The sequence below is a fragment of the Equus asinus genome, chromosome 6, assembly GCF_041296235.1.
Source record: "Equus asinus isolate D_3611 breed Donkey chromosome 6, EquAss-T2T_v2, whole genome shotgun sequence".
NCBI lineage: Eukaryota > Metazoa > Chordata > Mammalia > Perissodactyla > Equidae > Equus > Equus asinus.
Genome location: NC_091795.1, coordinates 35,409,945 through 35,437,221, shown reverse-complemented (window position 1 = coordinate 35,437,221; position 27,277 = coordinate 35,409,945). Strand labels below are relative to the sequence as shown.

Genomic DNA, 27,277 nt, shown 5'->3' with positions numbered 1-27,277 from the left:
GAAAATATTAAAATAAATGTAGTCAAGGGTAAAGATTTATAAAAGTTAACTATATTACTCTTACATCAAGTTCATCAAGGACATTTGTAAATGAAAATGTCGGTTTTATTTCCTGCAAGTATATGGATCTGAAGAATACAGGTGGATGCCACTGCCTCAACTAATGTGAAGGCACCAGAACTTTTAAACACCTTTGCTTTTGCCCCATCAGCACAAGCGTCAACAAGGTGAAAAACACAAGCAACATATTAGTATAATTATGAAAATTAAAACTGAACGGTCCCCCTACAAGGGTCTTGAAGACCACCATGGCCTGCAGAACACAATCGGAGAATGCCACTCTGAAGAAGCAAATTGCCAGCTCAGACTTGACCTGAGCTGAGGAACTATTCTGTCTTCCCAAAGAGGTGGCTGGAACACAAGCCTATTTATCTGCTGTGCCTTCCCATCCCGCCTTGCCTATGGACTTACGAGATTATTCCATGTGTCCTTCGCACCTTGCTGCAATCTTGAAGCAGCAGCTCTGAACCACTTCTCCTTACTTTGTTTTCCACTGTTTGTTTTTCCTCAAGCAAAGCTTTGTCCTCACCACTATTCCGTTTCCTATTCCCACTCAATTTTTATTTCTTCATATGTTTTTATTTAGTCTTAAAACACAAGGTTCAAAGAAATGTATGAATATATGCCTACAGGAGTGAGTTCTTGGTAGATGGCTCAAAAATTACACTGAATCCTTTCCCTTCCTTTCCAGTGCCACATTACTTAACGAACTATGAAACATCAGAATTTGTGCCACAGGGCTGCCTTCATTCCAGTACGTTTTTCAGAACAAGTTACCTGGGCAAGGCTGGGTAAAGGAAAAGTTCACCTGTTCCTGAGAAAGTGCTGGCCCGCTAATCAGCAGGAAGCAGTCCCAGGGCAATTCCCAGCCTTTGCCAGGAAGAGTCTATCCCAGTGCTGGGAATCTCCTGGAACCAACGCCAAGCCCATCCCTATGCCCCCTGATCTGGCTCCACACCCCTGTAATTCATTTCAGTGCCCGCCCCCCCGATCCCTTATAAAAGCCCAGTGTTTTCTGACTTGACCAACCTTCACTGACCCCTGCAACACAGGTAAGTGGCAGCAAGAGTAGGAGAGACTCGTGGCAGGGGTTTTACCTCACACATTTGGGGGAAGGTCTTAGGAGGATGCCAGTGCTCAGACAACACTGCAACTCTGAGACTCAGCAAGGGCTGTCCTGGGAAATCTCAGAGGGAGTAGGCTGCACACATTCTAACACTTTTCCAGAACTTTAAAAGGGGAGGATGTCACCAACATCAATATTCCTAGGGGATTAGACACAACAAAAGACAAGAGGCAGAACAAAGGGCTCTCTGTGTGCTCTCTCTCTGACCATACTTCCTTAAGTGATCTCTGATTGCTTCCTGAAGTTACACACAAGATGGCTCCTCCCATGGCCCTCTGCAGCGTATCCTGGGTGCTGCTCTCCTGCCTGATGCTCCTATCTCAGGTCCAAGGTGAGATTATTCTGCTTCTTGCACTGGGTTTCCTGTGAGTGCTCAGGGCAAAGAGGAGGAAGGCTCCTGTGTGACAAACGTGGTCACAGTGAGGTATATCCCCACAAAATGAACCGCCTAGAGTTTCTCCATCCTCACTCCTTCCTTCGGGGTAACTAGCGGCAGAGGCACTCCAGTGGTCCATTTACACTGGAGTGAGATGATTTCCCATTTTCTCAATGGACTCTTATTTATGTTGGTAGGTTGAACAGGGAAAGCATGAGGGGTCAGTAATGAGATATGGGGAGGTAGAATGAATGGAGAGCTAACTGTAGGCACAGTCAGCCCAGAGCTGGGGAAGAGGTGGAATTTTGAATATGGGAGAAGGAGAAAAGAAAAGAGATGATTCCTCATTTAATGGGGCTGGTTCAAGATACAGGATACTGAAAGTGGTAGCGGCAGTGAGTGGTAGTCAGGAGTATGGTGTCACTTCCCCAAGTATTGGCCTCGTAGATATTCCCCAGAGTCGCCTCCTAAAACTAATCCCCACTCTCCATTTCTCTGCATCCCTCGCCTTTATTTCCTTCCATCCCAGGTGAAGACTCCCCGCAGGACGCGCTCGCTTCAGGGATCAACTGTCCCAAAGGCTCCAAAGCCTATGGCTCCTACTGCTATGCCTTTTTTCTGACAGCAAAATCTTGGATGGATGCAGATGTGAGTAGCTGAATTTGCGGGTAGCAGTTATAGGGGGAAGTGCACTAGAGACCAGGGTTCCGGTGTGGTTTCCATTCTGCAGAGTTTCCTGAAAGAGAGAATGAGCACCCTCATCTTTTGCAAACACAATGCTTCTCACCTATCTCTGCCGGCCCCTTCCCCAGTGACATCTCAAGCTGCTCCTCAGTGTCTCTCTTCCTCACACAGATGGCCTGCCAGAAGCGGCCCTCGGGACACCTTGTGTCCATCCTCAGTGCAGTTGAAGCATCCTTCGTGGCCTCACTGGTCAAGAACTCTGCCCACTCCTACTCATATGTCTGGATTGGGCTCAATGACCCCACACAGGTGCGATTACTTTTTCTCCTCTTGTTCCCTCTCACACTGCTGTGGCCATCCAGGTCTGCTCCTTGGCCCGTATACCTGCCCAGGAAATACCCTAGAGAGCCTGGGAGCTTAGATATCCAGTGGTCTTTTCAGGGGAAAGGGAGAACCTCGAAGAAAGCTGAGTAGCTGAGTTCTGTGGATGGCCCCAGTCTCCAGCTGCAGTTAATCTGCCTTTGGGCAGGTTTTGTACACAATTCGTGCATGAGGTCTTGTCATTCATTCTCTGAGTCTCCCTGAATATTACATATACTGTGCTTAGGGAATCCTAAGTGAAGATACAAGGCATTTTGCTCCTAAAGAACAGACATTGTCGTTGAGTATCAGAGGGCAAACACAAATGTACCCCCAATTGTTGTTCCACCAGTAGCATGTTACTCTGAGTGTTTCCATCCGTCTGTGTGATTTTGGCTTTGGGAATTCCCAGTAGGAGGAGGGATTAGTGGGAGCTTCCCAGAGGAAACTCTGGGGCAGCACCTGGAGGCACAGACCAACTGTCACAATTTGGGGGAAGGGATCAAGTGTTCCAGTTGAGGGGATGATGCAATGAGAACTCAAATGACCATTCACCCTCCCCTGTTGCCACCCTCTACTCCATAGGGCTATCAGCCTGATGCAGGTGGATGGGAGTGGAGTAGTACTGATCTTATGCATTACCGTGCTTGGGAGAAAAGTCCCGCCACTGTCTCAAACCCTGGCTACTGTGGGAGCGTGTCACGAAGCACAGGTAAGAGACAGAGGAGCTACCTCGTGCCCGGTCTTTTCCATCCTCTCATCCCCCATTTCTAAGCTTGAATTTCAGGGAATGCTCCTCAGCTAGGATATGCAATGTTGGCTTGCCTTTCCCCATCTTTGTCTTCTCTCATCTCAACTCTCTTTGAATCTCCTTTCCCTGGAGTGGGATTCTGGCCAAGAGGAGATAGAGGCTCTGGATCCTAGGCCAGAGTCTGAGAGAACCCCCCTTGGCTTCACCAGCTCCACCAGTCCCATTCACTTTAGTTCTCTTGTCTTTCCAGGATATCTGAAATGGAAAGATTATAACTGTGATTCGTACTTGCCCTATGTCTGCAAGTTCAGGGCCTAGGAGAGCTGAGAGTCAGCTCCCTGAGTCTGGTATGCAGCTATCATGGATATTGGACGAGTGTGAAGACCCACCCAGGATAGAGTATTTTCTCCACTCAGCCAACATTCTGAACTTCCCTCATTCTGAACTTCCCTCCTCCTCAGCCTCATGTCAGGCTTTTTTGTGTGGTCCATGGCCTAGGTTTTCAGAGGGCAATAAAAAAAATTTTTTTGCATACTTGTGTGCTTTTGTACTGCAGTCTCATAGCAAGACTCTGAGGAAGAAGTGGGTGTGCGAGAAAATCTAGGTCTTGCCTTGGTTCAGTTTCATGCAGACCCTTGGGAAAATGACCAGGTGTCTATTCCCACCAGGGCATTTGTGATGAACATACAGGCCCTGTTCCCATAGGAGTTACACTGCATACGGAGAAGACATTGGGCTCTCACCCACTCTCCTACACATTCCCCCTGATAGTGTGACCCAAGCAGCCTTATTGCAGTCTAACGTTATTTAGAACAACACTTCTGAAATCATTTGCTGTGAAGGAGTTTTCTTTCCCTCAGTTTGCAATCTACCATGGAATGTTACTTCTATAAAATATAGTAAGAAAAGAATGACTTGCACTCCCAGTTACAGTGGTTACATGTAGAGCACTGGAAGCTGTCACTCTCTTTCTTAAAACAAGAGAAAAACTCAACAATTGGAGAATCAACAAATTTCCTTGGGGTAATCAGCCTGATGTCTACCATGGTACCTAAATATGTAGAGCCCTTCTCATTTCTGCTTACCTGGATCAGGAGCTGCTAGAATCATAAATTGTTAGAAATATCAAATGCTAATTTAAACAAGTGCCTCTACTCTGAGCATGGATTGGTTTTCAGAGTGAGAAACTCCTGGAGGCTGCCATCTTAGGGAAGTCTTCATGCTTTCAGGGGTTTTACCTTCTGGAACTCCACCAGATTCTTGTGCTGAAGAGAACATAACCATTTTGATTTCTATCCAAGTAAAGACACCATAAGAAGAGAAAAACTATAGTCAATATCCTTAATGTACACAAATGCAAAGATCCTCAACGGAAGACTAGCAAACTGAAGTCAGCAGAACATTAAATGCATCGTACTCCATAGCCAGTGGGATTTATCCCTGGGGTACAAGGATGTTTCAACACATACAAATCAATCAAGGTGATCACCGCATTAATGGAATAAAGGAAAGAAGTGCATCATCATCTCAACAGATGAAGAAAAGTCTTCCGGAATCTGTGGTACAACATAATATCTATAGTTAACAATACGTATGGTATTGTGCACTTAAATATTTGTTAAGAAGGTATATCTCATGTTATGTGCCGTTATCGCACACACACGCACAGACAAACCCTAACAAAAAAAGAGGCATGAGAAAACTTTCAGTAGTAATGTTTATATTTATTACCTTGGTTGTGGTGATTGTAACACAAGTGTATGCAGTGCACAAACTCACTAAATTGTATACATTAATTATGTGCAGTTTTTTGTACAGAAATTGTCCTTCACTAAAGCTGGGAAAAAAATGGAACAGAATATCCAATATTTGTGGGTTTATCTCTGATGCCAGATCTTGGTTTTCATTAAATCCTGCAATGAAAGAAACAAGAGCTTCTTAAAGAAATGGTTGAATATAAGAATGGGCGGTAAACATATCAAATAAGCCTGAAGCACCTGATAGTGCCAGAAGGTAAAGAAGTGAATATAAAAAGAAAAACATACTGTTGGGGTTGTGTCAATTTGACATGGGAGCCCATGGAAAGAGCTCCCAGTGGTCAGAGTTGGAAGTATTTGTGCAATTCAATAAAGTAGTATTGGATTATCACCCAGAGTTTAATGCAAACAGTCATGAGTCAATATTGATCCAATTAATTAATATATATTTGTGTGCATTAATTAATATTTATGTTTAATTAATAAGAAAAGACCAATCTCCTGTGCAGAAAAATCCCAAATAACTTACGGATCTCTTCCATTTTCATGGAGGGGGAGCATAATTGCTTACACTCTAAGTGTGAACCATCTATAGTGACTCTTCCCAAGAGTAAAGTGTGGAAGGGGGAGAGAAACGATTAACTTGATAGTGGAGAAAGCTGACAATCACTACATTAGCCAGGTATCCAGGCTAACAGCAACCGTGATGAGTCTTTTTGATGGGAGGTACCTTTGAAGCAGTATGAGAAGGGCACTTTACCTCTGTGATCTTCCTCCCCAAAATATATAACCCCAGTCTCATTGTGAGAATAAAATATCAGACAAATTCCAATAAAAGTGTATTATACAAAATACCTACCAGTTTTCTTCAAAGATGTCAACGTCATCAAAGAACAAGGAAAGCCTAAAGGACATGAGGTAAAAACCAAGGCAATTTGAACTGAATATGACTTTTAACTAATACTAATGTATCAACATGTCTCACTAATTGTCACAAGTACTATACTAATGTCAGATGTTAATAATAAGGAAACTGGGTGTGGGTTGTATGGTAAGGCCCTGTATTACCATTGCAGTAATTCTGTACGTCTAAGACTATTCTGGAAATTAAAGTCGTTTTTTAAAAAAGAGTTACTGTAAGTGAAATACAAAACCAAAATATATGTATTATAAGACCATTTTTAAAATATTGAATTCCCAAAACCAAGCAAATCTGTCCAATAGCTACAAAATTTTCTAAAATCTTCCTCTCGATTTCTCGCCCTACCTCACCATAGACTAGGCAACAATCAGTTTGAGAAACAGCACTATTTCTTGGGTCACACGTTAGGGCAGGCCCTGTCTTTAGAGGAGTGGAATGGAATCACTTTGCTGAGTATTTGCAAGAAAGGGCCCCAATGGGTTTTCTCTCCTGTGTTCTGGAAACGTATTCTGGCCTCAATCTTGACTGGAGTTGGGCAGACTTAACATCTGGCCAGATTTCTATTAGTATGTCTTGAATGACTGAAAAATTGAATAAATGATGATTTCTTTGAAAAGCACCACTGACATGAGTGATGAAGGGCACCATTTTCAATGCATCTAAATATTTTAGACCATCATATGACTCACCACCTCACTGCCATCACCCTCCCAACCTCACATCTGTTGTGAGAATAGAGCACTTGGTCTATTCCCTCATCTAGAGGATGAGACTTCAGCCAAAATCTTTTCTATGGGCCTAGAGCAACTCAGCATTGCTCCAATGGTAGGGTTGCCAGGTAAAATACAGGACTCCTAGCTAAATTTGAATTCCAGATAAACAGCAAAAACTTTCTTAGTATAAGTATATGCCAAATAATACATCTTTGCTCAAGTAGACAGATATTGCACATATGCCAAATTTGGTGATACTACACGTGGGCCTCTACATTCTGAAATGAATATCGGGGATGAATAGACAATGCCTTCTTTCTTAAATGATGTTTGGCAAGGCTTCTGTAACCTTTCCAAGATAGGCTGCTTATCTTCAGAGGTGGGGATCACCAATTGCATCTGAAACTTAACTATAAGCACATCAGTTCTTTCGATACAGAATGTTTTTGTATTATTATCTGTCAGAGTTAGGGAGCATTTGCTCTTTATTCTCTAAAAAAGTTTGTATAAGATTGGAAATCTATGTTTCTTGGTAGTGGGGTAGAACTCTTGCAAAAAATCTGTTAACATAAAGTCTTCTTTGTGAGAAGATTTTAAATATAGATTAAATTTCTTTAACAGTTATAGTAAGATTTTCAAGATTTTCTTAATATCACCACGATGAGCTAGCATCTCACACCTGTCAGAATGGTTACTATTAAAGAGACAAAAAATAGCAAGTGTTGGTGAGGATGTGGAGAAAAATGAACCTCTTCAGTGTACTGCTGGTGGAAACGTCGATTGGTGCAGACACTATGGAGAACAATATGGAGGTTCCTTGAAAAATTAAAAAGAGAATGACTATATGGTTGAGCGATACCGCTGGGTAGTTCTCTGAAGACAACAAAAACACTAATTTGAAAAGCCATATGCACCACTACGTTCACTGAAGCATTATTTGCATTAACCAAGACATGGAAACCACCTAAATGTCCATAAACGGATGACCGGATTAAAAATAATTGGCATATATTTATGCGCAACGAAATGCTATTCAGCCATAAAAAAGAATGAAATCTTGCCATTTGTGACAACATGGATGGGCCTTGAGTATATTATGCTAAGTGGAATAAGTCAGAGAAGACAAATACCATATGACTTCACTTGTATGTGGAATCTAAAAAACAAAACAAACCAACAAGTAAAACAAATCCAAACTCATAGATACAGAGAAAAGATTGGTGGTTGCCATGGGAGACTGGGCTTGGGTGAGTGTTGAAATGGGTAAAGGACATCAAGAGGTACAAAATTCCAGAGATGTGAGACGCTAGCAACAGTCGTTATTTTGTCCTAATTCAGTCATGTTAACAAAGATGCTGGCAGCCGCCATTGGATTCTGTCTTCTACCCATGTTAGTCCTGGGGTTTGCGCTGCCCCTAGAACACCAATTTAGTTGAGCCCAGTCAGGGCAGGCAGTCCACCCCAGGAACTGGCCCTGCCCACTATCAAGCCTATGGTACACTTGTGGGCCCAGATAGTCATAGTCTGAGGGACCTCTGCATTGAGGGAGTGAGTCTGCCTTGAATCCAGGTGGCATGCATGCATACGTGCCTGTATTACTGGGGTGGGTGGGCCTGTGGGTAGTGGGGCATGTTGGCCGCAGCTGACTTGTCCTGTTGGCCTCTCAAACAGCCACATAGGGATCGGTCCTGCCTTTCAACACCTGAAATCATTGTGCACTTCAACAGCTGGGGCCAGCTCCACCTATCCGTACTCCTGAGAGAGCCTACAACTGCCATGTGCTACAGAGAGCCAACCAAGCAAAAACTACAAGAGTTTATCACCACTAAACCGGCCTGACAATAAATGTTAAAGGGACTTGTTTAAGTAGAAAAAAAAATCACAAATAGGAATCAGAAAATTATCAAAGAAAAATAATCACTGCTACAGGCAAATACGCGGTAAATGTCACCTCCTAAAGCTAGTAGGAAGGTCAAAAGACAAAAGTACTAAAAATATCTATCTCCATGATAAGAGGTTAAGGGATACACACACACACACAAAGAGGTTAAATATGAAATCAAAAACTTAAAATTTGGGAGAAAGGCAGTAAAAGCGCAGGACTTTTAGAAAGAGGTCAAACTTAAGAGACCATCAAATTAATATAGATTGCTATAGAAATAGGTTATTATATATGAACCTCATGGTAATCACAAACCAGAAACCTAAAATAAATACACAAAAAATAAAGAGAAAGGAACCCAAACATAATACTAAAGAAAGCCATAAAATTGCAAGGGAAGAGAGCAAGAGAAGAAAAAAAGAGCGGAAAAGAACTGCTAAAACACCCAGAAAAAAAAGTAACAAAATGGCAGTAAGTACATGCCATCAGTAGCTACTTTCAATGTCGATGAACTAAAGGCTCCCGTCAGAAGACAGAAGATGCCTGAATGGATTTTAAAAAAAGATCCATGTATATGCTACATATATGAGACACGCTTAAGACCTAAAGACACTCACAAACTGAAAGTGAAGGGATGGAAAAAGATACTCCATGCAAATGGCAACAATAGAAAAGCTGGTGTAGCAACACTTATATCAGAAAAAAATAGACTTTAAAACAAAAACTGTAACGGGAGACAAAGAAGGTAACTCCATAATGATAAAGGGAACAATCCAACAAGAGGCTATAACACCTGTAAATATCTACTCACCCAACATAGGACACCTAAATATATAAAGCACTTATTAACAGACATAAAAGGAGAAATAGACTGCAACCCAATATAGCAGGGGACTTTAACACACCACTTACATCAATAGATAGATCATCCAAACAGAAGGTCAATATGGAAACATTGGCCTTAAATGAGACATCAGACCAGATGGACTTAGTAGACATACACAGAACATTCCAACCAAACACTATGGAATACACATTCTTTTTGAATGCACAAGGAACATTCTCCAGGATAGAGCTCATATTAGGCGACAAGACAAGTCTCAATAAATTTAAGAAGATTGAAATAATACTAAGCATCTTTTCTGAGCACAACAGTATGAAACCAGAAATCAACTACATGAAGAAAGTCAGATAAGCCACAGATATGTGAGATTAAACAAAATGCTACTGAACAATGATTCATCGGTGAAGAAATCGAAGGAGAAATCAAAAAATACCTGAAGACAAATGAAAATATGACATAGAATTTATGGGATAGAGAAAATGCAGTAATAAGATGGAAGTGTTTTATAACACAGGCCTACCTCAAGAAACAAGAAAAATCTCAAATAAACAATCTAACAATGCGCTTAAAGGAACTAAAAAAAGATGAACAAACAAAGCCCAAAATCAGTAGAAGAAAGAAAGTCAGAGCAGAAACAAACAAGATGGAGACCTAAAAAACAATTGAAAAAAATTAATGAAACTAAGAACTGATTCTTTGAAAAGATAAACAGAACTGACAAAACTCTGTCTAGACTCACCAAAAAAAAAAAACAAAGAGAGAGAGAAGGCTCAAATAAACAAAAACAAAAGAGGATAAATTACAATGGACACCTCAGAAATGCAAAGATTATAAGAGAATATTGCTAAAAGCTATACGGCAACAAATTGGATAATCTAGAAGAAATGGATGCATTCTTAGAATCATACCACCTTCCAAAACTGAATCAAGAAAAAATAAAGAATCTGAATAGATTGATCACTAGTAAGGAGATTGAAATGGTAATCAAAAACCTCCCAAAAAACTAAAGTCCAGGAACAGATGGCTTCCCCAGTGAATTCTACCAAGCATTTAAACAAAACTTAATACCTGTCATTCTCAAAATCTTCCAAAAAATTGAAGAGGAGAGAAAGCTTCCTAACTCATTCTATGAGGCCAACATTACCCTGATACCAAAACCAGAAAGGGACAACACAAAGAAGGAAAACTACAGGCCAATATCACTGATGAACATCGATGCAAAAATGCTCAACAAAATACTAGAACATCAAATACAACAGTACATTAAAAAGATCATACACCATGATGAAGTGGGATTCATTCCAGGGATGCAGGGATGGTTAAACATCCACAAATCAATTAATGTTATATACCACATTAACAAAATGAGGGATAAAAATCACATGATAATCTCAGTACATGCAGAGAAAACATTCAACAAGACAACATCTATTTCTGATTTTACAAAACTACGAATAAAATGGATATAGAGGGAAAGTACCTTCATTATAACATTATTACTAATGTTATATTACTAACATCATTATTACTAAGGTCACTATTACTAACATCATTACTAACATTGTAAAAGGTATATATGAAAAATCCATAGCTAATATCACACTCAGTGGTGAAAAACTGAAAGCTTGTCCTTCAAGAACAGGAATAAGACAAGCTTGCCCACTTTTACCATTCTTGTTTAACTGGATGCCCTAGCCAGAGCAATTAGACAAGCAAAAGGAATAAAAGGGATTCAAATTGGAAAGGAAGAAATAAAACTGTCACTACTTGTGGATGACATAATTTTACATATAGAAGACCCTAAAGAATCCATCAAAAAACTACTAGAAATAATAAGCGAATATAGTAAAGTTGCAGGATACAAAGTCAACATACAAAAATCAGTTGCATTTCTATACACTAGCAAAGAAATGACAGAAAGACAAATCAAGAATGCAATCCTATTTACAATCACAACAAAAAGAATAAAATATCTAAGAATAGGTTTAACCAAAGAGGTGATAGAACTGCACATTGAACACTATAAAAAACTGTTGAAAGAAATAGAAGAAGACACAAAGACATGTAAAAATATTCCTTGCTCACGGATTGGAAGAATTAACATAGTTAAAACGTCTATACTTCCTACAGTAATGTACAGACTTGATGCAATCCCTATCAACGTCAAAATGAAATTTTTCACGGAAATAGAAAAAAGAATCATAAAATTTGTATGGAACAGCAAAAGACCCCAAACAGCCAAAGAAATGCTGAGACAAAAGAACAAAGCTGGAGGCATCACAATCTGTGACTTTAAAATTACTACAAAGCCATAGTAATCAAAGCAGCATGGTACTGGCACAAAAACAGACCCACAGATCAATGGAACAGAATCAAGAGCCCAGAAATAAATCCTCACATCTATGGACAGCTAATTTTTGACAAGGGAGCCAAAAACACTCATTGTAGAAAGGAAAGTCTCTGTTATAAATGTTGCTGGGAAAACTGGACAGAGACATGAAAAGAATTAAAATAGATCATTGTGTTATACCATACACAAAAATTAACTCAAAATGGATTAAAGACTTGAATGTAAGACCTGAAACCATAGAACTTCTACAAGAAAATATAGTCAGTGCACTCTTTGACTTCAGTCTTAGTAGTATGTTTTTGAATACCACATCTCACCAGGCAAGGGGGAAAAATAAACAAATTAGGACTACATCAAACTAAAAAGCATCTACATAGCAAAGGGAGCCATCAACAAAATTAAAAGACAACATGACAATTGGAAAAAGATATTTGCAGACCATGTATCTGATAAGGCATAAATATCCAAATATACAAAAAAACCCATACAATTCAACAACAAGAAAGCAAACAACCCAATTAAGAAATGGACAAAGGATCTGAACAGACATTTTTCCAAAAAAGATATAGAGATAGTCAACAGGCATGTGAAAAGATGTTCAACATCACTAATCATTAGAGAAATATAAATCAACATTACAATGTGATATCACTTCATGCCCATCAAAATGGCTATAATTGAGAAGACAAGAAATAACAAGTGTTGGACAGGATGTGGAGAAAAGGGAACCATCCTACACTGCGAGTGGGAATGTAAACTGGTGCCGCCACCATGGAAAACAGTATAGAGATTCCTCAAAAATTAAGAACTACCATATGATCCAGCTATTTCCTCTCTGAGTATTTATCCAAAGAACATGAAAACATAAATGCAAAAGATATTTTCACCCCTGTGCTCACTGCAGAATTAATCACAATAGCCAAGACTTGGAAACAACCTAAGTGCCCATGAATGAATGAATGGATAAAGAAGATGTGGTATATATATCCAAAATGGAATACTATTCAGCCATAAAAATATGAAATTTGCAAGAACACAGATAGACGTTGAGGGTATTATGCTAAGCAAAATAAGTCAGAGGGAGAAAGTCAAATACCATATGATTCACTCATAAATGGAAGATATACGCAACAACAACAATGCACAAACACAGAGATACAAAGATTAGATTGGTAGTTACCAGAAGGGAAACGGGGAAGGAGGAGGGCAAAAGCAGTAATAGGGCACCGGCGTGCTGTGATGGATGGTAATTAGTCTTTGAGTGGTGAACATAATCTAGTCTACACAGAAATCAAGATATAATGATGTACACCTGAAATTTACAAACTATCATAAATCAATGTTTCCTTAATACAAAAAAATAAAAACCTTCCAGTTACAAAATAAATGTGTCACGGTGATGTAATGCACAACATGTTGACTATGGTCAAGAATATTGCATTGCACATTTGAAAGTTGCTAACAGGGTAGATATTGAAAGTCTCATCACAAGAGAAAACTTTTTAACTTTGTATGGAGACGATGGTAACTAGAAGTGCAGTAGTGATCACTTCGTGATGTATATAAATGTCAAATCATTATGTTGTACATCGGAAATTAATATAATATGTCAAAAATACTCAATTAAAAAATTACAGAGAACAACAAAGAATTTTTGTTCATATGGGTTATTCATATTTCCAATAGTAGATATTAAAACAGTAGATTTTAAATATTTATTTACTAAATTACTTTGATCATTGTTGAAAAAATGTCAACAATAAACCCTGATGTGAATAATAGGTTTGTCTGTCAGTCCATTTTTCACATAAGAAGTGTGTTCAATGAAAACTGTAGCTTAAACTCTGTTACAGAATCTTTTCCTTAAGACAACCATTATACTTTAGCGTGTAGACTTCCCATTGTCATGGTGAATATTAAAACAAATGTATTGCAGGGTTGAGATTAATGAGAATTAATTATCTTTACTGTTTCACCAAGTCTATCAAGCACATTTTTAAGTGAAAATTTCTGTTTTGTTTGCTGCAAGTATATGCATCTGAAGAATACAGGTGGATGTCACTGCCTCAACTAATGTGAAGGCACCAGAACTCTTAACCACCTTTGCTTTAGCCCCATCAGCACAAGCGTCAACAAGGTGAAAAACACAAGCAACATATTAATATAATTATGAAAATTAAAACTGAACAGTCCCCCTACAAGGGTCTTGAAGACCACCATGGCCTGCAGAACACAATCGGAGAATGCCACTCTGAAGAAGCAAATTGCCAGCTCAGACTTGACCTGAGCTGAGGAACTATTCTGTCTTCCCAAAGAGGTGGCTGGAACACAAGCCTATTTATCTGCTGTGCCTTCCCATCCCGCCTTGCCTATGGATTTACGAGATTATTCCATGTGTCCTTCGCACCTTGCTGCAATCTTGAAGCAGCAGCTCTGAACCACTTCTCCTTACTTTGTTTTCCACTGTTTGTTTTTCCTCAAACAAAGCTTTGTCCTCACCACTATTCCGTTTCCTATTCCCACTCAATTTTTATTTCTTCATATGTTTTTATTTAGTCTTAAAACACAAGGTTCAAAGAAATGTATGAATATATGCCTACAGGAGTGAGTTCTTGGTAGATGGCTCAAAAATTACACTTTGAATCCTTTCCCTTTCTTTCCAGTTCCACATTACTTAATGAACTATGAACCATCAGAATTTGTGCCACAGGGCTGCCTTCATTCCAGTACGTTTTTCAGAACAAGTTACCTGGGCAAGGCTGGGTAAAGGAAAAGTTCACCTGTTCCTGAGAAAGTGCTGGCCTGTTAACCAGCAGGAAGCAGTCCCAGGGCAATTCCCAGCCTTTGCCAGGAAGAGTCTATCCCAGTGCTGGGAATCTCCTGGAACCAACGCCAAGCCCATCCCCATGCCCCCGATCTGGCTCCACACCCCTGTAATTCATTTCAGTGCCCCCCCCCCGATCCCTTATAAAAGCCCAGTGTTTTCTGACTTGACCAACCTTCACTGACCCCTGCAACACAGGTAAGTGGCAGCAAGAGTAGGAGAGACTCGTGGCAGGGGTTTTACCTCACACATTTGGGGGAAGGTCTTAGGAGGATGCCAGTGCTCAGACAACACTGCAACTCTGAGACTCAGCAAGGGCTGTCCTGGGAAATCTCAGAGGGAGTAGGCTGTACACATTCTAACACTTTTCTAGAACTTTAGAAGGGGACAGATGTCACCAACATCAATATTCCTAGGGGATTAGACACAACAAAAGACAAGAGGCAGAACAAAGGGCTCTCTGTGTGCTCTCTCTCTGACCATACTTCCTTAAGTGATCTCTGATTGCCTCCTCAGTTACACACAAGATGGCTCCTCCCATGGCCCTCTGCAGCGTATCCTGGGTGCTGCTCTCCTGCCTGATGCTCCTATCTCAGGTCCAAGGTGAGATTATTCTGCTTCTTGCACTGGGTTTCCTGTGAGTGCTCAGGGCAAAGAGGAGGAAGGCTCCTGTGTGACAAACGTGGTCACAGTGAGGTATATCCCCACAAAATGAACCGCCTAGAGTTTCTCCATCCTCACTCCTTCCTTCGGGGTAACTAGCGGCAGAGGCACTCCAGTGGTCCATTTACACTGGAGTGAGATGATTTCCCATTTTCTCAATGGACTCTTATTTATGTTGGTAGGTTGAACAGGGAAAGCATGAGGGGTCAGTAATGAGATATGGGGAGGTAGAATGAATGGAGAGCTAACTGTAGGCACAGTCAGCCCAGAGCTGGGGAAGAGGTGGAATTTTGAATATGGGAGAAGGAGAAAAGAAAAGAGATGATTCCTCATTTAATGGGGCTGGTTCAAGATACAGGATACTGAAAGTGGTAGCGGCAGTGAGTGGTAGTCAGGAGTATGGTGTCACTTCCCCAAGTATTGGCCTCGTAGATATTCCCCAGAGTCGCCTCCTAAAACTAATCCCCACTCTCCATTTCTCTGCATCCCTCGCCTTTATTTCCTTCCATCCCAGGTGAAGACTCCCCGCAGGACGCGCTCGCTTCAGGGATCAACTGTCCCAAAGGCTCCAAAGCCTATGGCTCCTACTGCTATGCCTTTTTTCTGACAGCAAAATCTTGGATGGATGCAGATGTGAGTAGCTGAATTTGCGGGTAGCAGTTATAGGGGGAAGTGCACTAGAGACCAGGGTTCCGGTGTGGTTTCCATTCTGCAGAGTTTCCTGAAAGAGAGAATGAGCACCCTCATCTTTTGCAAACACAATGCTTCTCACCTATCTCTGCCGGCCCCTTCCCCAGTGACATCTCAAGCTGCTCCTCAGTGTCTCTCTTCCTCACACAGATGGCCTGCCAGAAGCGGCCCTCGGGACACCTTGTGTCCATCCTCAGTGCAGTTGAAGCATCCTTCGTGGCCTCACTGGTCAAGAACTCTGCCCACTCCTACTCATATGTCTGGATTGGGCTCAATGACCCCACACAGGTGCGATTACTTTTTCTCCTCTTGTTCCCTCTCACACTGCTGTGGCCATCCAGGTCTGCTCCTTGGCCCGTATACCTGCCCAGGAAATACCCTAGAGAGCCTGGGAGCTCAGAGATCCAGCGGGCTTTTCAGGGGAAAGGGAGGACCTCGAGGAAAGCTGAGTAGCTGAGTTCTGTGGATGGTCCCAGTCTCCAGCTGCAGTTAATCTGCCTTTGGGCACGTTTTGTGCACAATTCATGCATGAGGTCTTGTCATTCATTCTCTGAGTCTCCCTGAATATTACACATACTGTGCTTAGGGAACCTAAGTGAAGATACAAGGCATTTTGCTCCTAAAGAACAGACATTGTCGTTGAGTATCAGAGGGTAATTACAAATGCACCACCAATTGTTTCGCCAGTAATGTGCTACTCTGAGTGTTTCCATTGTTCTGTGTGATTTTGGCTTTGGGAATTCCCAGTAGGAGGAGGGATTAGTGGGAGCTTCCCAGAGGAAAACTCTGAGCAGCACCTGGAGGCACAGACCAACTGTCACGATTTTGGGGAAGGGATCAAGTGTTCCAGCTGAGGAGATGATGCACTGAGAACTCGAATGACCATTCAACCTCCCCTGTTGTCATCCTCTACTCCATAGGGCTATCAGCCTGATGCAGGTGGATGGGAGTGGAGTAGTACTGATCTTACGCATTACCGTGCTTGGGAGAAAATTCCCCCCACCACCCCAAACCCTGGCTACTGTGGGAGCGTGTCACGAAGCACAGGTAAGAGACAGAGGAGCTACCTCGTGCCCGGTCTTTTCCATCCTCTCATCCCCCATTTCTAAGCTTGAATTTCAGGGAATGCTCCTCAGCTAGGATATGCAATGTTGGCTTGCCTTTCCCCATCTTTGTCTTCTCTCATCTCAACTCTCTTTGAATCTCCTTTCCCTGGAGTGGGATTCTGGCCAAGAGGAGATAGAGGCTCTGGATCCTAGGCCAGAGTCTGAGAGAACCCCCCTTGGCTTCACCAGCTCCACCAGTCCCATTCACTTTAGTTCTCTTGTCTTTCCAGGATATCTGAAATGGAAAGATTATAACTGTGATTCGTACTTGCCCTATGTCTGCAAGTTCAGGGCCTAGGAGAGCTGAGAGTCAGCTCCCTGAGTCTGGTATGCAGCTCATCATGGACTTGGGACCAGTGTGAAGACCCACCCAGGACAGGAGTATTTTCTCCACTCAGCCAACCTCACCACCTCATTCTGAACTTCCCTCCTCCTCAGCCTCATGTCAGGCTTTTTTGCATGTTCCATGGCCTAAGGTTTCAGAGAGCAATAAAAATTATTTTTTTGCATACTTGTGTGCTTTTGTGCTCCAGTCTCATAACAAGATTCTGAGGAAGAATTGGGTGTGGGAGGAAATCTAGGTCTTGCCTCTGTCCAGTTTCATACAGACCGCTGAGAATATGACCAAGTGTATATTCCCAACAGTGCATTTGTGATGAGCACATAGGCCCTGTTCACAAAGGAGTTATACTGTATGGAAGGAAGACATTGATGTCCCATACAGTGTACTGCACATTCCTCCTGATGGTGTGACCCATGCAGCCTTAGTGGGGTCTGATGTTATTTAGAACAGTGTTTCTTAAAGCATTTGCTGTGAACAGTCCTTTCATTTTCTTTAATTTGCAACCCACCTTCTACCATAACTTTTGTAAAATATAGTAAAAAAAAGAATTACTTGGACTTACATTTATAGTAGTGACATGTAGAGCACTGGAAGCTCTCTTCCTTAGAACAAGAAAAAAATCCCAACATTTGGAGAACCAACAACCCTCCTTGGGCTAATCAGCCTGACATCTCCAGAGGAGTGGCACAGACAATATCAGGCAAGATTTCTATTAATATTTCTTGAATTACTGGAAAATTGAATAAATGATGACATCTTTGAAAAGCACCGCTGACATGAGTGAAGAAGGGTGAGATTTTTAATGAATCTAAATATTTTCAGACCATCGTATGACTCAATACCTCACTGCCACCACCTTCCCAGACTCACATGTTGTGTGAAAATGAAGCACTTCGTCAGTTCCCTCACCTGAAGGGGGGATGGGATCTTGGCCAAAATCTTTTCCATGGGGGCCAGCCTGGTGGCGCAGTGTTTAATTTCACACATTCCGCTTAGGCGGCCCGGGGTCTGCCAGTTCAGATCCCAGGTACAGACCTACAAACTTCTTGTCAAGCCATACTGTGGCAGGTGTCCCACATATAAAGTATAGGAAGATGGGCACAGATGTTAGCTCAGGGTCAGTCTTCCTCAGCAAAAAGAGGAGGATTGGTGGCAGATGTTAGCTCAAGGCTAATCTTCCTCAAAAAAAAAAAATCTTTTCTATGAACGGAGAGCAACTTAGCATTGCCACACGGGTAGGGTTGCCAGGCAAAATACAGACCTCCTAACTAAATTTGAATTTCACATCAACAACAAATACTTTTTTAGTATAAGTATATATGAAATATTTTATCTTTGCTCAACTTCTCAGATATTTCATATTTGCCAAATTTGGGAATACTACATTCTCAAATGTATGGAAGAGATGAAAGGACAGTGTCTACGTTCTTAACTGATGTTTGGCAAGTGACTGTACCCTTTCTAAGATAGGCTTACAAAGAGGGAGGACCACCAATTACATCTGAAACTTAACTGCAAGCACATTCAGTCCTTTGAGAATGTTTTTCTATTATTAACTGTCAGAGTTAGGGATTATCTTCTCTTTATTCCCTAGAATAGTTTGTATAAGATTGGAAATACATCTTTATTGGTAGTTTGGTATGACTTTTCCAAAAATCTCTTCACTGAAAGTTTTCTTTGTAAGAATATTGTTAAATAAATATTTAGTTTCTTTAACACTTATAGTAGGACTTTCTTAATTTCTCTTGGGAGAATTAAGAATTTTTCAACCTTGGGCATTTAGAAAGAGAGTGAAGCCAATTTAGGCATTGCATGATCAAAATGATGACAATGGTCTCTGACACCCTCCAAGTCCTTCTCTCGCTTTAAAGTGGGTGACTGAAAGCCCAACGCTCCTTTTGCCCTATGTGTGGGTCTGTCTTACAAAGACAGCATGTTGGTAGCTCTTGCAAGCATCTAGGCTATGTGAGTGACCATGCTCTCCAATCCTGGAAGAACCAAATGAGTGAAGATAGATCTATGGTGTATTATCCTAATGAGATGAATGAATGCCACATCCTTGCAGCCCAGGCTATTTCCATAGCTCAGTAAGTATACAATATTTCTTTCTTCTTCTGTTCATCAGAGCAAAATCAGGTGTTCATTAGTCCTTGTCTTTAAAGTCTCTTACATTGGTGGGGAGGGCTGGATTCAAGTATTTAGAAAGAATGAGAAGAGAGCATGTCTCCTATTGACATATTTTTCCTAAATACCAGAGAAGGGGGAAATTATTGAAGCGCTCAGTTCAACTACTATTTATTGAATTAAAAGTGATAACCTTCTCTAGGAGAGGGTCATACCCATGGGGAAGCCAGTAGACAACAAAGGGAAGTTTCAGCATTATAGGTAAACTTTGTCCCCTCTCTAGAGGGTGTCCTTGCTGTCATTTCACTATCATCAAATCAGAAATGGAGAAAAAAAGACAAGCAGAATACAGAGTCAGTGACTTAATAAGAAATAGCATTCCTCCAAGAAAATGAGGTCTATTTGTATTTTTAGAGTGATCACTCTCCATACTGTTTTGCCAGGAGGGCTGAGTACCTTGAGCGTGGGTCGAAACCCATGGCTTTTAGCTTCAAGGTGATTTAAGAGAAGTCGAACAGATGGAATTTTGAGCACTTAATGAAGGTTAACATGGGAGTACCATATAGTACCATGAGACTATAGCACAAAATAACCATAGCAGCTTATGCACTGTCTGACAATTTCCAATGTGGTAATGAAGGGAAGAGGAGAAAAAAAGACTTCCTTCTCATATACTCTTTCTTACCATGGAGAAACAGTTTTCTCACAAACCCCTGGTAGACATAATCTTACATCTCATTGGCCAAAGTTTGGTTGTGGTTCTATTCTGAAATCAATCACCAGAAAAGGGATTGAGAGTGCTATTATTTACTTTGACCAATCAGGATTCGTCTCCTGGGACTGGACTTACTGTCTTCCATATGAAATCAGGGGTCTTCCCAGGGCTGGTTCTGATTCTAGAACTCACCTATTTATCACCATTATTATCCTTTGCTACAGTTTTAACTCAACAATGGGTAAAGTGGAAAAGAAATTGGACTGGAAGTTAGTAAACTAGATTTCGGTTTCCACTATACCTTTTCTTAGCTATGCATCTATACTGTCCCTCATTCCTTAAAAGAGATAAACTTTCAGTGCCCCTTCCTGCCCAGGTATGAGATTTGCAAGCACCAGAGGTATTGAAGCAATTTCCCCAAACCTCTCCCTCCAATTCAGGTTTTTCTCATTCTAGCTTTGTTAATGGTTTTTTCCTATTTTCCACTATTCCCAAGATCTTTGCCCTGAACTAAAATCTCGAACTCTATGCCTTGAATTTCCAGAATTAGTGTATTTGCTTTCCCAGTTGGATTAAATGATCTAGAATGACACTCTTAGCTTTAACACTCTGTAATACATGACATAAAACAAAAATTGCTTGGCAAATCATTAAACATTAACATTCTGAGCTACAGACCCAGGAAGTATTCAGTTGGGTGGTGATTTGTCTAGTACCATGAGACTATAGCACAGACCACCCTACACTCATTTGTTCACTTCAACAGATTTAAAGGTGCACCAGAAGTTTATATGCTGGATTCAAATCACCATACTTTTCAAATGAGTAGAAACCCAACGATGTATACTCAAAAACAGCACATCACCCCCACCACCCCCATCCAGCGCTATGCTAACCACACAAACTCAAGTGTAAACATTTTCTAGTCCCCTTGACTCGCCTAGACAAACAGTGTTGGTTCTGATCATAAATTTTGATATGGAGTTATCTTAAATCCCAGCCAGCATCTTCTGGTATTTTACTGAATATGTGATTTTGGTCTTGTTAGGGCTATCTTTCCCTCCACTGGATTTTTTCTCTGCTTCCCTTTCCTACTGTATCAATTATGATACTTTTGTCTGTAACAGAGTAGCCAACCCTAAGTAGCTTAACTAACACAGAGATTTATTGATTCACTTGAGAATTCAGGGAACAGTCTTTTTCAATCTTTTTCACCAGAAGCTCAGGGATATCAGGGATCTAGGTTGAAATCTCCGTGATTATCTTGGCTTGTCCCTCATTGACACAAAATAACCATAGCAGCTTATGCACTGTCTGACAATTTCCAATGTGGTAATGAAGGGAAGAGGAGAAAAAAAGACGTCCTTCTCATATACTCTTTCTTACCATGGAGAAACAGTTTTCTCACAAACCCCTGGTAGACATAATCTTACATCTCATTGGCCAAAGTTTGGTTGTGGTTCTATTCTGAAATCAATCACCAGAAAAGGGATTGAGAGTGCTATTATTTACTTTGACCAATCAGGATTCGTCTCCTGGGACTGGACTTACTGTCTTCCATATGAAATCAGGGTTTTGTTAGCAGAATGCAAAACGAACCGTTTTGTCAAGTCAATGGATATTGTCTACTACACCTAGAGCCACGCTTAAGTTCCTGAGATACTGATCATAGAAAATATTTTGCTAAATTCATAGCCTTTATTCATGACCAGTTTGTGTCCTGAATCATTTTAGAAATTTTCCTCCCCTGGTGAACTCTCATAAATAGTTCTATCAAGAAGTCTAGAACAGAGGTAGGCAGGCAGTTTCTTTCTCTCCTCCCCCTGTGTCCATTCTGTCCCATTGAACCCTCCATAATTTAACATCTTCCAGGCAGTCCTTGGCTTTACTTCTCCTGATACAGTTGATAAAATTGCCCCTCTCTCCTAATATTTGTAGTATCTTATTTTTCTCACTAAAAACTACTTCCCTTCAATTTGGGGGAAAGAAGGTGCAAGTGCTCCAATTTGTGCATGAGCCGCCGATGCCTAAAATTTGTGTGGGAAAATTTGTGTTTTATTCAATTTCTGAATTCCCCATAATTTTCTCTTCCAGAGTCCATATTTCTATTGAGTTGCTAACAGCTAAAGGTGTCTTTCCTGAGATGGGAAACAGGCTTTTTTAAGCTGGCCTGATTTAGACTATTTGGATATAAGATGCTGACAAGCATTCTAACTCGTAAGCAAGAGGGGACGTTTTGGAAAGGACATGGGTTTATCTCAACGCACCCAAGTTTAGGACGCATAGCTGAGTCTCACGAAGGACCAGTGAAAGAAAGAACAAAGTCAGAAAGGGAAGTTACTCTCTTCCTTTTCTCTCTTTCACTGAGTTTTGTTCACAGTCTTTCAGCCAACCAGTTTACTTGCCCTTGGAATACAGACAGTGTGATCAAATATGGCTAACTGATTAGAATTCTGCCAAACTTTTCACTCCAGGGGTTCAAAACTTCATATTTTTGGTGAACAAATTCATTTTCAGGAGAATATCTGACTATTCTAGCTAGGACTGGGTGCTTACCCCAGTCCAATCAGCCGGGGCAAAGAATTTGAGTCACATGGTATTATTATGGGAGCTACACTCGCCTCTTAAGTAGGACCTGTGGATGAGACCCAGTTCTTAGAGAAAGGGGTCAGGGAGGCATTCCAACAGAATTTTACTGCAGCGAACAAGACTTAACTGTCTCAGCCTCTCATTCTTACCTTAGCTTATTTTCTGACCTAGATTTCCTTTTTTGGATACTGACCAGTTGCCCCAGGTACCATACCTCCTTCTGACATTAAAGCATCCTCCAGACTTCCAGGAGGGGTCAGTTGTCTATTGGGCTCATTATTCTCATTGTATTCATCCAATCCTTGTTTGTTCCAAGAACTACGTATTTAACCTATCATGATTGGGATTTCTGCCAGTCATCGTGAGCCAATGAACTGAACAAAACATTTTCCTCAGTTGAATCAGCATCCCCACAGGCTGCTGGGCCTCTGGTGGTGCCTCTGTCATTGACTTTACTCTCCATCTAGACTTTGGGAGACAAAACCATCTGATAGCAATAGCAAGTGCAAAGAACATCTGGGTAATAGTTGGGGATACCGAGGGACCCTATTTCCTGATACCCCTGAATGTAACTCACCCCTTTTAGCTTTAGCAGAGTTCTTCCCTCTCCACCTCCAAACCTCCTACCATCAAACCACATTCGTCCATCCTTCCTAAGTAGTTTTTAAAGTGAACCTCTGGGAGGTCATTGCACACCAACTGCATAGATCTCTGCTACAATTTATATGTATATTTGGCACTTGAATTTATTTATGGATTTCTTACTCATGTCTAAATCAGAATCTCCCCAAATCTCACTCTTTGGAATGCTCATTTCATGAGTTACTCAAAGATTTGTTTAACTGTATTGCATGTATGCATTTTGGAAATACTCCTTCCATGGCTAGTTCGGGAAACACTAAGTTATGCAGAGTTGAGCAGATTTCTTTACTCTAGGGCTTTTCCAAGTCTTTGTGTGAAAACGTATGGAAATAAAAGAAAGTAATAGGGTTTGCAGCTCATCAGGCATTTGGCCACAGGTGTTTATGTGCATGTTTGTGTATCCTATTTGGGAGAAATATCTGTTAATAGATCACTAGTTTAATTCAGATCTAATAATAGTCTAAAACACTGTTTTTCAAAGCATGGGTTACAACTTACTGGTATTTGAAATCATTAAATCAATTTAGTGGGTAATAATATATTTTTCTTAAATGAAAGGAGACTTGAGAAAATTCCACAGTATATTGCACAAAGAAGGTAAATACAGTTTTGTGGGAAATTTTCATTTTAGTTATATATTTATATGTGAATGCTGCTGAGATACAAAATATATTTCTTATTGTAAATAGCAGTCAGAATTTTGAATGCCACTAGTCTAAAGCACAGGCTTTTAGGTAACTGTGAGAAGATTAAACAAACTACCACTAGAGGGAGAGTTGGCCCAGCACAGAGTGCGTTACTGAAGAAATTAGGTGCATGAGCTGGCTGCTTCTAAAAACAGAGATGGTCAGACAAAAAAGTTAGAGAAAAAAAAAAGTTTAATCTATTCCTACATCTTCTAAGATTAAATGTCTGCTACAGTGGCACATCTCAGGGAACAGAATGAGCAAATCTTGCAAATGAAAATGCACGGTATATACATAACAAACGGGTCGGAACTGGGTGCTTCAGTTGTGTCCCTAACTAACTAGAAAGCCAGGAGTATGAGGTGAAGAATGCTGCACAGAGGAGTAAGTCAGAGAGACCTAGGACTCGAGAGTTCCTTATGCCTTCAGAAACTACGAGTGACTAGACAGTTGTTTGTGGGTCTTTCTTTCTCTAGGCTACTCAGAATGAGAATGCTTCCTATGTGTCGAGGGCGCCCCTCTTGGTGTGGCTCGTGGTAAGACACAGGGTTACAACTCCCACGACAGGAGCAAAGCTGGCAGATATCCTCCATCTGCCAGTTCTCTGGATGGCCCAGCCAGGTAGAGGAAGAAAGAGAAAGAAGCAATTAGAGATCATTTACAGTGGCAATGAGGCTGGGGGTCCCGCTGCGGTGGCAGTCAATGTTCAATGGTTGTGGCTCCCATAGATCTTGATAATCAAATCACTCTACCTACATGATATTGCCTATATTTTTAGCTGCCAAACTTTCCTTGTTCCTTCCTGCTGTCCAGACCTGGCGCTCCAGCCTCCCAATGAATCTTTGAGCTAACGAAGAACCTCTGTATTTTGTTTAGATTTTACAACTTAGTCAAGGTATATTTGAAGTGCAATAAACTGTACCTATTTAAAGTATACAAATTGATGTCTTGACATATAGTCCATGAAATCATCCAAATAATTGCTGTAATAAACATATACATCACCACTAGATGTTTCCTCCCACCCTCAACTTCTCCAATCTCCCCAACCCAAGGCAATCTTGATCTATTTTCTGACACTCTAGATAAGTTTAATTTGCATTTTCCAGAACTTTATATAAGTGGAATCATACATTGTATATTTTTCTCTCTGGTTTCTTGTACTCAACACAATTACTTTGAGGTTCATCCACATTGTTGCAAGTATCAATCCTTCACTTATTTTCATTGTTGAGTAATAGTCTATCATGTAGATGTAACAGAATTTGTCTATTACCCTATTGATAGACATTTGGGTGGTTTTTAGTTTTTGTCTATTATAAATAAAGCTGCTATGAATATTAGTGTACAAGTTTACATAGAGACAAATGCTTTCACTTGTCCTGGGTCAATATCTAGGCGTTGAATATCTGCATTGCACATTAGGTATATATTTAACTTTTAAAAAACTGCCAGAAGTTTTTTTTTTTTTGAGGAAGATTAGCCCTGAGCTAACTACTGCCATTCCTCCTCTTTTTGCTGAGGAAGACTGGCCCTGAGCTGACATCCATGCCCATCTTCCTCTACTTTATACATGGGACACCTACCACAGCATGGTTTTTGCCAAGTGGTGCCATGTCCAAACTGGCGAACCCCAGGCCACCAACAAGCAGAACGTGTGCACTTAACCGATGGGCCACTGGCCGGCCCCCAAACCACAAGCTTTTTAAAGTGATTATATCATTTATATCAACACCAGCAGGGCATGAGAGTTCCAGTTGTTTTACATCCTCATTATTGTTAGTCTTTCTAATTTTAGTCACTCTAATGGGTGTGTCATGACATCTCATGCTTTTAATCTGTTTCTCTCTAATAATGAATGATGTTGAGAAATTTTTCGTGTGCTAATTTGCCATCTATATATCTTTTTTGATGAAATATATGCTTAAATCTTTTGCCCATTTTGTATTGGTTTGTTTGTTAGTATTATCAAGTTGTAAGAGTTCTTTACAAATTATAGATAAAATTTCTTTGTTGGATAGATGTTTGGAAATATTTTCTGTTTATGACTTGCCTTTTCATATTCTTAACAGTGTCTCTGAAGAATGAAAGCTTTTCATTTTGATCATGTCCAATTTATTTATTTCTTTTCTTGTGTAGTTTGTAAATATTTTTAAGAAAATTTTTGCTTAACTCAAGGTCACAATATTATCACCTATATTTTCTTTTTCAATTATTATAATTTTACATTTTATATTTAGATCTATAGTCCATTTTGAGTTAATTTTTGAATAAGGTGTGAGTATAGGTCAAGGTTAATTTATTTTGCATATGGGCATCAAATTGTTTCAGCACCATTTCTTAAAATAGCCTTTCTTGAATAGCCTTATGTTAGCTGTTTTTTCCCTAGTTTTATTGAGATATAATTGACAAATAAAAATTATATGTATTGAAGATGTATAATGTCATGCTTTGATAAAATTAGAAGGAATCTGAGACAATGCAGATGAAACCAAATGAATCTAACTCTTCTATAATAAATCACATAAACACTGAAGAGGGTAAGGAAAATGAGCTGATTTAAGTAACTTTGGAAAACAATATTTTGATTAGATACTTATAAAGGCTAAAGACAAAAAAAGAATTCTACATACTGTGCACTAGTAGGTAAGTTTGTTTCTCACAAGGATTTAGGATAGCAATCTGAAACTACACTATATGTGTACTAGAGTTGGATAAATAAGTAAATGTGTTGTAGATAATGAGAGTCCGCTTATTCTCTGCGGGAAAAAGTAGTTACATATAAGAAAAGAAGGAATTCTAGAAAGAACCTTGTGGCTCTGGATTGTAGTTTGTGTCCTCATTTAAAAAAAATTATATATATATAATATATATATGATCATATATTTTTCTTTTGTATTGTATTAATATGGTGAATTATATTGATGTTTTTGAGTGGTAAAACAATCCGTATGTCTGAGCTAAACACTTCTTGGTCGTGATGTTTTATTCTTTAATATATTACCTTATTCAATTTGCTAAAATGTTGCTAAGAAATTTTGTATCTTTTTTCATGATGAGTATTGTTTGG

At 40.2% G+C, this 27,277-nt stretch overlaps 2 protein-coding genes across 2 annotated transcripts; both read left to right on the top strand.

Moving 5' to 3' along the window:
* Positions 1 to 1,430: 1,430 nt before the first annotated feature.
* LOC106848329 (regenerating islet-derived protein 3-gamma-like) lies at positions 1,431 to 3,889 on the top strand. Its single transcript, XM_014868141.3, has 5 exons — positions 1,431 to 1,517; positions 2,092 to 2,210; positions 2,418 to 2,555; positions 3,192 to 3,318; positions 3,608 to 3,889. The coding sequence occupies exons 1-5, from the start codon at positions 1,442 to 1,444 to the stop codon at positions 3,673 to 3,675; spliced, it is 528 nt and encodes a 175-aa protein (XP_014723627.1). The 5' UTR covers positions 1,431 to 1,441; the 3' UTR covers positions 3,676 to 3,889.
* Positions 3,890 to 15,097: 11,208 nt separating this feature from the next.
* On the top strand, positions 15,098 to 17,604 carry LOC106848330 (lithostathine-like). Its single transcript, XM_014868142.3, has 5 exons — positions 15,098 to 15,252; positions 15,827 to 15,945; positions 16,153 to 16,290; positions 16,923 to 17,049; positions 17,339 to 17,604. The coding sequence occupies exons 1-5, from the start codon at positions 15,177 to 15,179 to the stop codon at positions 17,404 to 17,406; spliced, it is 528 nt and encodes a 175-aa protein (XP_014723628.3). The 5' UTR covers positions 15,098 to 15,176; the 3' UTR covers positions 17,407 to 17,604.
* Positions 17,605 to 27,277: the final 9,673 nt, after the last annotated feature.